The 13,563-nt window shown below is 42.8% G+C and overlaps 1 protein-coding gene across 1 annotated transcript in view; it reads left to right on the top strand.

The window, feature by feature from the left end:
- The first annotated feature begins 396 nt into the window (after positions 1-396).
- The window catches only part of LOC126235278 (uncharacterized), a 99,360-nt gene continuing 86,193 nt past the window's right edge, over positions 397-13,563 (top strand). The window contains exons 1-2 of the mRNA XM_049944036.1: positions 397-464; positions 7,998-8,156. Coding sequence (XP_049799993.1) covers positions 397-464; positions 7,998-8,156 — 227 coding nt within the window. The remainder of the gene's footprint in view (positions 465-7,997; positions 8,157-13,563) is intronic.

Raw genomic sequence — 13,563 nt, 5'->3', positions numbered from 1 at the left:
GTCAGAACAGATAGTAATGTAAGTCTACTAAATATGAGTTTACTATATATGAATGTAAAACAATGGAATATTTGAAACTGGCATGCAGCATAACATTACTAGAATTACAAATCATGAGCTACATCTGAAATATTATTTTGGTCAATGGGAACTGTAGTATAACATTTCCAAGGACCTCACAGTATTTTCTTCAAATCTTTAGCTATGAATAAATGAATGAAATGATGTTTGCAAGACTGATTTATCTTTTTTATATTGACATTACTAAACAAGGATGATGACCTGCGTTTCTTTAGGTTATAGTGAAAGTGCTATTTATATTGTGTCACTAGAATTCTGTTTTATTGCATAAATATAAACAGTTGTCTTTTACATGCATTACAGTTTCAAATGGACATGAGTGGGAACCGTGAACTTTTTGACAGATCTATTCTTCATCTGCTGCAGGATATTTTGGAGTTTAGGTAATGGGAAAGACCTTTACACATAACTGTATTTTAAGGATGTGCCTGTTACTATGTGTTGAACTGTAAAGGCAGCAGAAACACTTTTCAGACAGCTTACAGGAATGCAGCTGATGACACCATTCACACCCTGCATCTTTCAAGACTCAAATGCAACAAGAACACCTCCACACAACCAAAGATGACCAACATCAGAATATTGATAGTGAATATTAATAGCCATCATGTGAGTTAACATTAAGTTTGTCTCTCTGCATTTGGACAGGGAAGCAGCAGGATTCCATGGAAAATGTAAGTAAAAACCTCCATCTTTATTTGAAAGGTCACTTGCTAATTTAATCTCAACTGCTTCCTTAATAGCACTATGTGAATAGCTGGCAGTGCATGTCAGAATCTCCATGATGGTATATACAACAGGATGATCGATGCCAAAGTAATGTTCTGCAACAACAGATTTGCCCTGCTGTTGTAAGCATGTGTGATGCTTATATTCAATACAATGGTTCTCCTTGGTCCTGAAGGACTTACCGATATTGACACACCACATTTCAAGGAATTTGACAGACACCCACTTCACACAAGCCTTCACAGATCCTACAAGGACCCTAATCTTTGATTGTAGTCAAAAAACACATTCCACACAATTTTTTCACAGAATTTGATAAATACTTTGGTAAATTCTTCCAGTGTAAAGTAAAAGGCAGTACACTTAGGTGCCACCACATAATTGTCATCACACTCCTGACTTGGGGGTGGTCAATAGCATACCACATATCCGACAAACTTCCTGGGTCTGAGATGATGGGGTAATGTGAACCAAGGTACAGTTCTGTTGGATAAGGAGGGTTACATTAAAAAATTGCATTATTTACTATCTAATTCAGCATATCATAGGGTAAGTGTTGACCTAACAAAAAGTTTTGAACGAAGGACTAACAATCTCCTAAACAAATGTTCTTTGTCACAGAAAACTATCAAGAGTCTTAGTTCTTCTGCTACTCTCCACTGATTATATGGCTTTCTGAAGATCTACAAGAAAGCAATTCCTCTTAGGCCTATTGTCAGTAACATTGGTCTTCTGGCAAACTGTGAAGCAAAACAACTACTCTGTTGAGCCCACTAGTAGGTCAGAGTGTGCTTCACATTATTACATTAAAATCTCAATGTATTTCTTATGTCAATTAAAGGGATTTCATTCGTATGACTCTGATATTTTAGTAAGTTTTGGTGTGGTCCTCTGTTTGATTCATTGCAGTTAACTGATGCTGGGTTTGGTGTTAAATTAAAGAATCTACTTCAACTTGTGTTTATTTCAACTTACTTTTTATTCAGTGACCAGTATTTTGAACAGACTGATGGAACTGTAATGGGGAGCCCGTTGACAACTAGTATTGCATTATTGCCAGTTTCTTTGTGCAAGATTTTGAGGAACGTGCCTTACAGTTGGCAGCATTGAAACCTGCATGTTTTTTCAGGTGCGTGTATGATACTTTTGTTGTTTGGCCTCATGGAATGATAATTTAACTGACTTTTTAGAACATTTGAAGCTGGTCCACCGCAATATTTACTTCATGATGGAGGCAGAAAGGAATGACTGCCTTCTCTTCCTTGATGCATTTGTCAGGAGAATGGTTGGTGGTATGCTGCATCATGCCATTTATAGGAAAACAACTTGCTCTGATTTGTATCTAAAGGCTGATGGTTGTCATCATACAGCTTAGTGTGAAGGAACCAACCTTGATTCATAGGACATCATGTCACACCCAGATAGTTTGTCATCTGAGTTAGTTCATCTCGACATCATCTTTAAGCAGAATGGTTAGTGCAGAAGCCACCAGAAAGATCACGGGAGGCGCACATCGGCATGACGCGTCACGGACGGTAGTTGCAGCAAATAGAGTCCCGTCCATCAGAGGGCACGGGAGAATTCGGCCGTGACCTCTGCCAGCAGAACAACAACAACAACTCAGGCAGCACGGGCTGTGCCGTCAGTTCACATCGGGCATGCCTATGAGACAGTTCTCGGTCCACTCTGAAGTGCGACGGAAAACGTGAACCATGTTACTACACAATTGGCAACGAGTAGAGTCGTTCTTTCGCGTGTTGCGTCGTTGTTCTGGTTTCGCAGCTTATCCGCGGCATGGAGGATTTAGTGCAGGTTTTGGTTGAGCAGCAGACAGAGCTCATGGCCACCATGAAACAAGTGCTTCCGGCATTGCTCTCCATGCCATCTACTCCAGTGCCATTCCCTCCTCCCTTTCCCCCGTATGACGAGACGGCGGAGGGTTGGGACACGTATGAACATCGCCTTCGGCAGCATTTCCAGGCGTTTCATGTTGCCGATGCGGAGGTATGTCGTAGTCTTTTCTTGTCTTGGATATCTCCCTCACTGTATCAAGTTTTGCGGCAGCTAGCGCCGTTGCAGGAACCCTCGTCCTTGTCTTTTGACGTATTGTGTTCTTTGCTGTCTTCATATTATCGCCGCCGCAAGCATGTTGTGGTGGCTAGGGTCGAGTTCTATCAATGCAAGAAACAGCCCCATCAGTTTTACCGGGCGTGGGCCGCTACCCTGCACGGTCTTAGTCACAAGTGTCATTTTGTCATGGTGCAGTCGCGAGAGTCGTATGCCCACGTTATGGTACGCGACGTCATTGTACATTTGGCCCCTGATAGGGAGGTCTGGCAACGGGCCCCGCAGTTAGAAGACCCTTCTCTCGAGGAAGTCCTGTCCATTGCTCAATCGTATGAGGTCTCTCACGCTGCCGGTCAACAGTTGGAAGCGTGGTGCGACGTCGCGGCGGTTCAGGGCAGCGTGGCCGCGTCCACTGTGTCCGGGGTGGACAACGTGTGAGCGGTACAATCCAGCCGTTACGGCTGCTCCTGCACGGCGTGTAAACAGAGTGAGTGCTGGCTGCCGGCCCCTGTTACCATCCTGTGCGTCGTGCTATGTACATCATGATCGGTCGGAGTGCTCCCAGCGTTGGGCCGTTTGTCGCAAATGTAATAAACAAGGACACATTGCTAAAGTTTGCCGCTCAGCCTCGAAAGAATCGAAGGAAGCAGTTACAGAGGACATGGACGTTGACATTCAGGAAGTTTCATCGGGCCAGGCTCCCGACGCATCGGCCCACAAACTCTTTATCAAGGTGTCGGTTCGGTCACGCCGATTACAACTGCAAGTAGATACGGGCGCGGCAGTTTCTTTGTTGAATGCACAAACTTACTCCGACCTTGGGTCGCCCCCATTGGCGCCAGTTTACTAGCGTCTACGCGGTTATGGCAAACAGTTCATTCCCCTACTGGGTCAATTCACTACCGACGTGACTTACAAATCAGTCACTCGGACTATTACTTTTATTTTTGTCAGTGATGCGAGCTCTGCTAACCTTTTTGGCTTGGATGCCTTTCAAGCTTTTGGGTTTTCTACACGTGAGGCAGATCCCCTTGGCTCTCTACCCTCAGGTAAAAGAAGAGCTCGACCGGCTGACAGCCCTAGGGGTCATTCTTCCCATTTCTTCTAGTGAGTGGGCTTCGCCCCTCGTTATTGTCAGGAAACCTTCGGGAAAATTACATCTTTGTGGCGATTTCAAGGCCACCATCAATTCCCAATTGGTGGTGGACACCTATCCTTTGCCTCGTGCTGATGAATTGTTCTCCGCCGTAGCGGGAGGCCAATATTTTTAGAAAATCGATCTTTCGGAGGCTTGTCATCAGATACCTCTTGATGAGGACTCCAAACGGCTGGCGGTTGTCAACACCCCGTTTGGCCTTTACCAATACCAGCGGTTGGCCTTCGGAATATCCAGTGCCCCGACAATATTCCAGCGTTATCTTGAGCACGTCACGTCGACAATCCCTCGTTGTATTAATTACCTAGACGACATAATTGTCACGGGCCGCAGCACGAAGGAACACTTGCACAACCTTTGCACCCTCTTTCTCAAATTCAGGTCTGTGGGCTTGCGTTGCAACCTGCGTGTCAGCCTTCTTCCAACCGTCCATCCAGTATGTGGGCTACACAATCTCTCGGCACGGCGTCCAGCCGCTAGGAAGTTTGGTCCAAGGTATCGTCGACCTTCCGCGGCCTGCTTCACTGAAGGAGTTACAAGCTGTTTTAGGCAAGATTGCCTATTACCACCGATTCATTCCCAGGGCTTCCACAATCGCCCACCCCCTGTACTGCCTTCTGCGCAAGGGTGTTCCTTTTGATTGGTCGCCTGCATGCGAGGAAGCGTTCACCTCGTTGAAAGGCCTCCTCACGTCAGTGCCATGTTTGGCTACTTTTGACCCCCATAAGCCGTTGGTCCTGGCTACAGATGCTTCGCAGTATGGGGTGGGGGCGGTCCTGGCCCATCGCAATGCAGACGGTTCCGAGCAGCCACTGGCGTTTGTGTCTAAAACTCTTAGTCCCGCACAGGCCCATTACTCCCAGGTGGGAAAAAGAGGCTTTGGCCATTGTCTATGCTGTTACCAAGTTTCACCCTTTCTTGTATGGCACAAAGTTTCAGTTACTCACTGACCATAAGCCGTTAATATCGTTATTTTGCCCCGCCTCTGATTCCGGATAGGGCGGCCCACAGACTACAGCGCTGGGCCTTATTCCGCTCTAAGTACCGTTATGACATTCATTTTCGCCCTACCAGACAGCATGCCAATGTAGTCACTCTTTCCCGTCTTCCAGTGGGCCCGGATCCTACGTTCGATCGAGAGGAGCTTATGTGTTTTCATTTGGATGTGGCATCCCGCCAAGCGGTTGATGGCTTCCCGATCACTAGTTCTAGAGTCGCCAGGGAAATGGCAGCTGACCCAGTTCTCTGGCAAGTAGTTCACCTCATTCAGCAGGGGTGGTCATCCCGACCCTCAGGCCGGGCCTCGGAACCTTCTTCGTAATTATTTTGTTCTACGAGACTGCCTCTCCGTCTTGGAAGGAGTTCTCCTTCTGGCTACCGATGATACAGCTACTCGTGTGGTTGTTCCTGCAAGTTTGCGAAGGGAAGTCCTCACGTTATTACATGAGGGGCACTGGGGTGTTTCCCGTACTAAAACCTTGGCTCGCAGAGATGTGTACTGGCCCAGTATTGACAGAGAAATTGAGCACTTGGTGGCCGCCTATTCCCAGTACGTGAGCCCACAGGCATCTCCCAGGTCAGCGTTCTCTTCATGGCCACCTGCAACCCAGGCATGGGAACGTGTTCACATCGATTTTGCAGGCCCATTTCTCAATGGTTTTTGGCTCATTGTCATTGATGCTTATTCCCGATTTCCATATGTGGTTCGCTGCTCCTCAACCGCTTCAGAGGTTGTAATCCAGGCACTAGCAAAAATCTTTTCTGTGGAAGGTCTGCCAGTCACCCTGGTCTCGGACAATGGACCTCAGTTTGTGTCGCAGACCTTCCAGGATTTTTGTGGGCGCTTCGGTATTTGGCACGTTTGCTCTCCCCCCTTTCATCCACAATCGAATGGGGAAGCCGAGCGCATGGTGTGCACATTTAAGACACAGATGAAAAAGTATGTGCACGAGGTTCCTGCGGAGGAGGCGTTGACGTTTTTCCTGACGGCATACCGTACCACACCTATAGGAGAGCGCAGCCCCGCAGAGCTCTTCCACAGTCGCCAACCTAGGACTCTGCTGCACCTCCTTCGGCCCGGTCCTCACCAGTCTTCGCAAAACGGAGTACCCGGCTTTTCACAGGGTATGTCGGTCTGGGCGTGTGGGTTTGGTCACAATCCACGTTGGATACCGGCGGTGGTCCTGCACCGAAATGGCTGCCGGCTCTATACCTTGCAGACGGGGGACCGGGAGGTACGTCGTCACCAAAATCAGCTACGTCCACGTTTGGGCACCCACCCTCCGACCCCTCGGGCACCAGCTTCCCCATTGCCGGCATCTGTGTTGGTTTCTCAGGGAACGCTACCACCCATCCCCCCTGTGATTTCGCCGCACTGCTATGGCTCTCAGCCTTGGCAGACTCCAGTAGCTCCAGCACCGGCATCGCCATCGTTCGCGATGCTCCAGCGAGAGCCGGCACCCCTCACAGGCCCGGTTTTTCAGCAGGCTGGTTCACCTGTGGTCATCCCTTCCCCTTCGTCCCTGCCACTGGGTCTTGTCCCTCCTGGGGTGGACCAGGATCCAGAGTTCGACGGCCTGTCTCCCGTTCTGTCCCGGGTTCCGGTGGTGGGACGACGGGGGCCTCTTCGTGTGGGTCACTTCCAGCCGTATTCGAAGGTTCCGGCTCGAGGGTTGGCAGATCCCCTCGACTCCATCCTCCCAATGGACGTGGAGGTCATCACTCCTGCACGACACTCCACCTTCCGACGCAGTGGATCACAGTGGCTTCGCCCCCTGAAGGAGGAGGAGTGCAGTAGCCACCAGAAAGATCGCGGGAGGCGCACATCGGCACGGCGCGTCACGGACGGTAGTTGCCACAAATAGTCCCGTCCACCAGAGGGCACACGAGAATTCGGCCGCGACCTCTGGCAGCGGAACAACAACAACAACTCAGGCAGCACAGGCTGTGCCCAGTCAGTTCATATCGGGCATGCCTATGAGACAGTTCCCGGTCTACTCTGAAGTACGACGGAGACATGAACCGTGTTACTACAGTTAGAGCTTAAGGCAGATTAGTTTCAACCAACTGTCATTTGGGTGAGTGATGATAATAATGAGGTGGCACCTAGGTTACCGCAATTTTACCTTGTGCTGGAAGAATTACCAACAGTATTGGTCATATTCTATGGAAAAAAAAGTGTGGAATGTGATTTTCTGAATGTCATATTAGATTAGGTCCTTTCAGGATCTGTATAGGATAATCTTAGTTTGTGTAAGATGGGTATCTATTGTATTCCTTGCAGTTGTGGCATAGGTGAGACCATCAGAATCATGGAGGTCATACCATCATACATGCACTTACAACAGGTAAGCAAATATGTTACTTTAGAATTGTCTTATGGAATACAGCATGGAGATCCTAGCATGCATTTCAGCTGCTGCCACGGTTTTATTAGCAAATCAGTTGTGATTAAATTAGGAAATGACCTTATAAATAGAGATGGAGGTTTTTTGTTTAGTTCTGCATGGAGTTCTATTCTGTCTGGTCAAACTGGTCACCTTTGGCAGTGTAATGCTACTAGTGTTTATGGTGTATTTGTTGTCTTTTGGCATATAACCCAGATACTGAGGTTTTAAATTTCTTTTATCAGTCCTTTCTCATTGCATTTGTGTGTTCAGATGACAGGGTCAGCACCTGTCAAAATATCAGTGGGTGTTGAAGACTTCACCTGGCTGCATTCCTCTAAGTTATTTTAAAATTTTATACTTTGGCAGTTTCAAAAAAACACTGCACAGTCAACTAGAAAAATTAACATTTTAAGTTTGTGAAATGTCTTGACTAATAAATACAAATTGCAGTGACTGACTAGAAATCTTTTCAGTTTAGTCCTCTGGCAGTAATTCGAAATTAGAAATGATTGTATTAGATTACAGCATATGCTGTATCACTAATTTATTTTTTCTCAGTATGGTCATGTTTGCAGGTTAAAAGTTTCAAACCACAATGGAAAGAAATATTCACGAGATCTTTCAATTTTGAGGCAACTAGCAACCAATAAAATTGATGTAGGATCAACCACTATTCTACTAACTTATGATCGAATTGGAATGGCAGATTATAGCATTGGTGTGGACACATTTAAGTAAGTGTGTTATTTCATAAAAGTGTCCAAAACAGAGAACCTGGCAATGTAATACATAATCACAATTTAATATTTTTTATAAATGCAGGCAATAATATTAGCAACAGTTTAGGTCGCTGCTCTTTTCAGAAGGGTGGGAATTCATATTTAGGTGTCTTAGAACCATGCTTCCACCTTTAGAAACAAAGAGGTACTGAATATGAGAAATGGGGAAAATAATCTAGAGCCAAATAATGAAAAATCACCCAGATACAAAAATCCATCACTACTGGCATTTGTTTCATGAACATGGATTTATAGTATTAGAAACATGAATCAGTAAAGAATGACAGCTGTTAGATGTACAATCTATAACTCACCTCCAAAGAGAAAGCATTTTACACTATTTGTTCCAGAGGACAAAGATGTATTTCAGAGCCAATAATTAAAGTCAGTAAAATTATTAAATATTTACCGTCATTATTATTATCCACACATGGGCCCAATAGGACCATGCAAAGTATAATCAATCAATGTCACTCTTGATGGTTGGCCTTCCTTTGTGTCCAAATTTGTTTCATCCTTGCAGACGGAGGCCTCTTTCTTTCATGACCATGATGTTACAGCCTGCTTTCTAATTTCCCTCTGACCAGTTTTCCAATCACATATTTTTTGTCTGAATGTTTTTTATCTGTAATGTCTGTCTCAGTTATATCACCTACTTTAAGATCCTCCTTAATTGCAGTGATCCATTTAATTGGCTCAGTTTTGGCCTTACTTCCATTTTTGTAGAATTCTCTATTTGTCTTGTCAACCTAGTGGGTGCCATTGTTTTAATGTGCCCATGAAATTTAAGTCTTCATTCTCTGATGTCACCATGTATGTCTGTGTATTCTTCTATTTCCTTATTACTTCTCAGCCTACAGATTTCTCCATCAGTAATTTTGGAGCCTAATACTTCCCTAATAAGCTTTCTTTCTTTCTTCTGAATTTCTTCAAAGTTCCTCTTTCTATTCTGCTCCATAAAGGCATTCGAGTTTGATTATAGTGCTGTAATGCCTAAGTTTACTAAATTTAGAAACTGATTTTTTATTATAAATATTTTGTGTTGCTGTGAATGCATTTGCCATTTTTTGATTGTGAACTTTGTTTGCAGTTTTTTCCAGACAGTTTTCTTGTATGATTTCCCCCATCTATTTATATTGAGAATTTTTTTTCTGTATTTCGTGCTCAGAAACTTTGGTTCTAGTTTGTTGCATGTCTTATATTCCATTTCTTCGAATAATATTTGTAGTCGTGCTTTGTCCACAACTTCTTTAAGAATTTCAATTTGTTTTTGAACTGTGGTGCCTCGCCAAGTTTTTTGTTTAGAAGGGTTCTTTTTAAAATGTGTTGACATGATTTTAAGGTTAAAATTTTTCTTCACTTCAATAAGTCTTCGGACATTTTAGTTTGTCCATTTCTGCATAGGAAATTCACCCATCATTTTCTTTATATTTTTTTCTCTTTACCTAATTGAGCATTAAAGTCAGCCATTAAAATTTTATCATGGTTCAAGATGATGCTTTCTAACATTTTCCAAGTTTCATTTAACTTCTTCCAGTTTTATGGTTATCCTCATTGACTGGCACATGGACATTAATTAAAGTGTATGTTTTGTTTGCACATTTAAGAGAAATTGTCATTAGTCAATTATTGATGGGTTTTACCTCCATTATTGAATTTAAAATATCTTTGGATACTGCAAAAGCAGCTCCCAGATGTGGTGTATTATTAAGTATTCTTTTATCATTGTACTTTTGAAAAGATAACTGCCAAAATCCATGGTGTTATCGTCCATCATTCATGTTTCTTGAAGTGCCAAAATTTGAATCTTCTGTTCTGTTAATGTATATCCCAAGTTATGAAGTTTACTTGGTTGCAAAAGTGTTTGAATATTAAGTGTTGCAAAATATGTAGTTGTTGAGTCACATTGCATTTTAAACTGGCTGCCCCAGAATCCAAAAGACCAATTGCTCCAGTAATACTGGTGGTGGTTTTACCATCTGGGGTAATATTGTGATTATCAAAATGGTCTATGATGATTGTACCTGGAATCAGGTGGGGTTGAGTAGACTCATTGAGCGAACTCAGAGTGTTAAGATTGGAAGAGTTAGTTCCAGAATATAAATTCCAGCTGCACCACTGGTGAACAGATACTAACCATTCTGCTCTTTGCTACAAGACAGACACAAAGTGGATTTGATTGTGTTTTGCCTTGGTCTGGGACTGCTTAATCTGTATTCACAGCTGTCCACCATATCTGATGGAACATTCACTATCCACGATCTGTGACTTGTCCCATACCCTAGGCAAGGTCAGCTTCTTAGACTATTACTTACAAAGTCTTGAAGCCTGGATAAATGTTTATATTTTAAAAAATTGCTGATTTAAACAGCCAAAATTATGCTAATTATGACAATTTTCAGTAACAGGAAATTGTTGGCATTTGTGAATGGTAGTACAGAAAATCAGATTAGTAGAGATGTGATATTACTTAAGGATGCCAAAAATTAAATGGACTGATAAGATAAGAAATGATGAAATTTTCTGCAGAAGCAGCAAGGAAAGTATGTGTAGCACACACTAACTGCATAAGTGGATTTGAAAAAAAAGAACATTCCTTCATTGCTTTTGAAGACAGTCAGCAATACCACAGCTGCTGTAGGAGGCCTGAGAAATTCACTTGTGAACTAGGCTGCTGGAGTATGAATGAATGAGTGGCTAGTGACTGCAGGCACATGTATCTTAGTTGTGTCAACATCTATATTGTCATTCCTGTGATTCTTATAGCCCCAAGGAACAATGGTGTCAGAAAACTTAAAATGAATCTCTCACGGACATATACATAAAGATGTTGCTTGTGTTAAGTTTTAATTTGTATCAATTAGTTCTAAAACCTCTCATATTTGAGTGTAGGATTATCTCACATGGGATCCAGGTTATCTTAACAAGATCTTTATTCTGTGAAACATAGTATGTTCAACTGCTGTGCATTGCAGTGAACAGAAACAACCCAGAACTTACAGCAACAGAACTCGTCACACTTAACTGCACCCAATTCAGGATAACAAGTTTTGGCAATCTCAACTTACTTAGAGCAAAATGATATATGCTCTCTCTCTCTCTCTCTCTTTCTTCCCCTCTCCCTCACCATCTCTTTTTTTCTCTCTCTCCTTTTGGATCTATAATTTCCTGGAACTATAAGCTGTTTGGCTTATTCTCAGTGTAGTTATACAGTTTCAGCCTCAAGCCATTTCCAGATAAGCTTGTTAATTTTTTTAACAATAAATACATTAGTTTGCCAGATGTCAGTTATTGATCAGAAATAATTTATTACCCTTACCATTTATTATTTATTGCCACAGCTATGATGCTCGCCAGTCAAGAGTAGATAGATTGTGTAGTGCAAGCATTATAATACAAGAACAAAGTAGCATAAGTTTGCATAATACTATTAGAACAAATTTGCATAAATATAGCATAAAACTAAATGAGATGTAAGGTGAAAACTTTTTGAGTACATGTTCATTTGGTTTCACACAGTAGTGCATTGTTTAGATGGTCCAATTTGTTGTTTCACTGTCAAAGAACTCATTTAAATTGTACAGTGGTTTTTAGCATAGATTTTGTGACATCGTTCCTGAAACTTTCACCAATTCCAAGGACTGCATTTTAATATTTAGGTGGTTAAACATTTTAATAGCTATTGTTGGAAAACTATCTGATGTCATGGAGAGTCAACAGCTTAGGATGTCTATGTTTTGCTTATTGTACTTGTTGTAATTGTGGATGTCACTCCTGTTCATGGTTGGCAGTGATCCAATTTTCTACTTACTGTTACAATCCTCACCTATTTTTATTAAAAATTTTTTTTTTTTTATAGTAGTAGTAGTAGTAGCAGTAGTAGCAGTATTTTCTTGCAACCTGGCTGATGTAGCTGTGGAACAGTGAAAAATATACCATCAGCAGATACTGATCAATTATAACATGCTTCAGTTTCCTCAGGAGGTATGCAACTTATGACAGTTTGTCACACACATGTGCAGTTTGTTCTTGACAAGTGAGTTTACTATCTGCCATAAACCCCAGAAGATTCACAGTTCCTGCACAATTTAGGTATCCTTTGTCATTGAGCTTCGTCATTGAGCTTCCCCCATGAACCATGGACCTTGCCGTTGGTGGGGAGGCTTGCGTGCCTCAGCGATACAGATGGCCGTACTGTAGGTGCAACCACAACGGAGGGGTATCTGTTGAGAGGCCAGACAAACATGTGGTTCCTGCAGAGGGGCAGCAGCCTTTTCAGTAGTTGCAGGGGCAACAGTCTGGATGATTGACTGATCTGGCCTTGTAACATTAACCAAAACGGCCTTGCTGTGCTGGTACTGCGAACGGCTGAAAGCAAGGGGAAACTACAGCCGTAATTTTTCCCGAGGACATGCAGCTTTACTGTATGATTAAATGATGATGGTGTCCTCTTGGGTAAAATATTCTGGAGGTAAAATAGTCCCCCATTCGGATCTCCGGGCGGGGACTACTCAAGAGGACGTCGTTATCAGGAGACAGAAAACTGGCATTCTACGGATCGGAGCGTGGAATGTCAGATCCCTTAATCGGGCAGGTAGGTTAGAAAATTTAAAAAGGGAAATGGATAGGTTAAAGTTAGATATAGTGGGAATTAGTGAAGTTCGGTGGCAGGAGGAACAAGACTTTTGGTCAGGTGATTACAGGGTTATAAATACAAAATCAAACAGGGGTAATGCAGGAGTAGGTTTAATAATGAATAAAAAAATAGGAGTGCGGGTTAGCTACTACAAACAGCATAGTGAACGCATTATTGTGGCCAAGATAGACACAAAGCCCATGCCTACTACAGTAGTACAAGTTTATATGCCAACTAGCTCTGCAGATGATGAATAAATTGATGAAATGTATGACGAGATAAAAGAAATTATTCAGGTAGTGAAGGGAGACGAAAATTTAATAGTCATGGGTGACTGGAATTCGTCAGTAGGAAAAGGGAGAGAAGGAAACATAGTAGGTGAATATGGATTGGGGGGAAGAAATGAAAGAGGAAGCCGCCTTGTAGAATTTTGCACAGAGCATAACTTAATCATAGCTAACACTTGGTTCAAGAATCATAAAAGAAGGTTGTATACCTGGAAGAATCCTGGAGATACTAATAGGTATCAGATAGATTATATAATGGTAAGACAGAGATTTAGGAACCAGGTTTTAAATTGTAAGACATTCCCAGGGGCAGATGTGGATTCTGACCACAATCTATTGGTTATGAACTGCAGATTGAAACTGAAGAAACTGCAAAAAGGTGGGAATTTAAGGAGATGGGACCTGGATAAACTGAAAGAACCAGAGGTTGTAGAGAGTT

This window comes from Schistocerca nitens, chromosome 1, assembly GCF_023898315.1.
Source record: "Schistocerca nitens isolate TAMUIC-IGC-003100 chromosome 1, iqSchNite1.1, whole genome shotgun sequence".
Lineage (NCBI taxonomy): Eukaryota > Metazoa > Arthropoda > Insecta > Orthoptera > Acrididae > Schistocerca > Schistocerca nitens.
The sequence above is the reverse complement of the archived record's forward strand: the minus strand, read 5'-3'. Positions and strand labels throughout refer to the sequence as shown.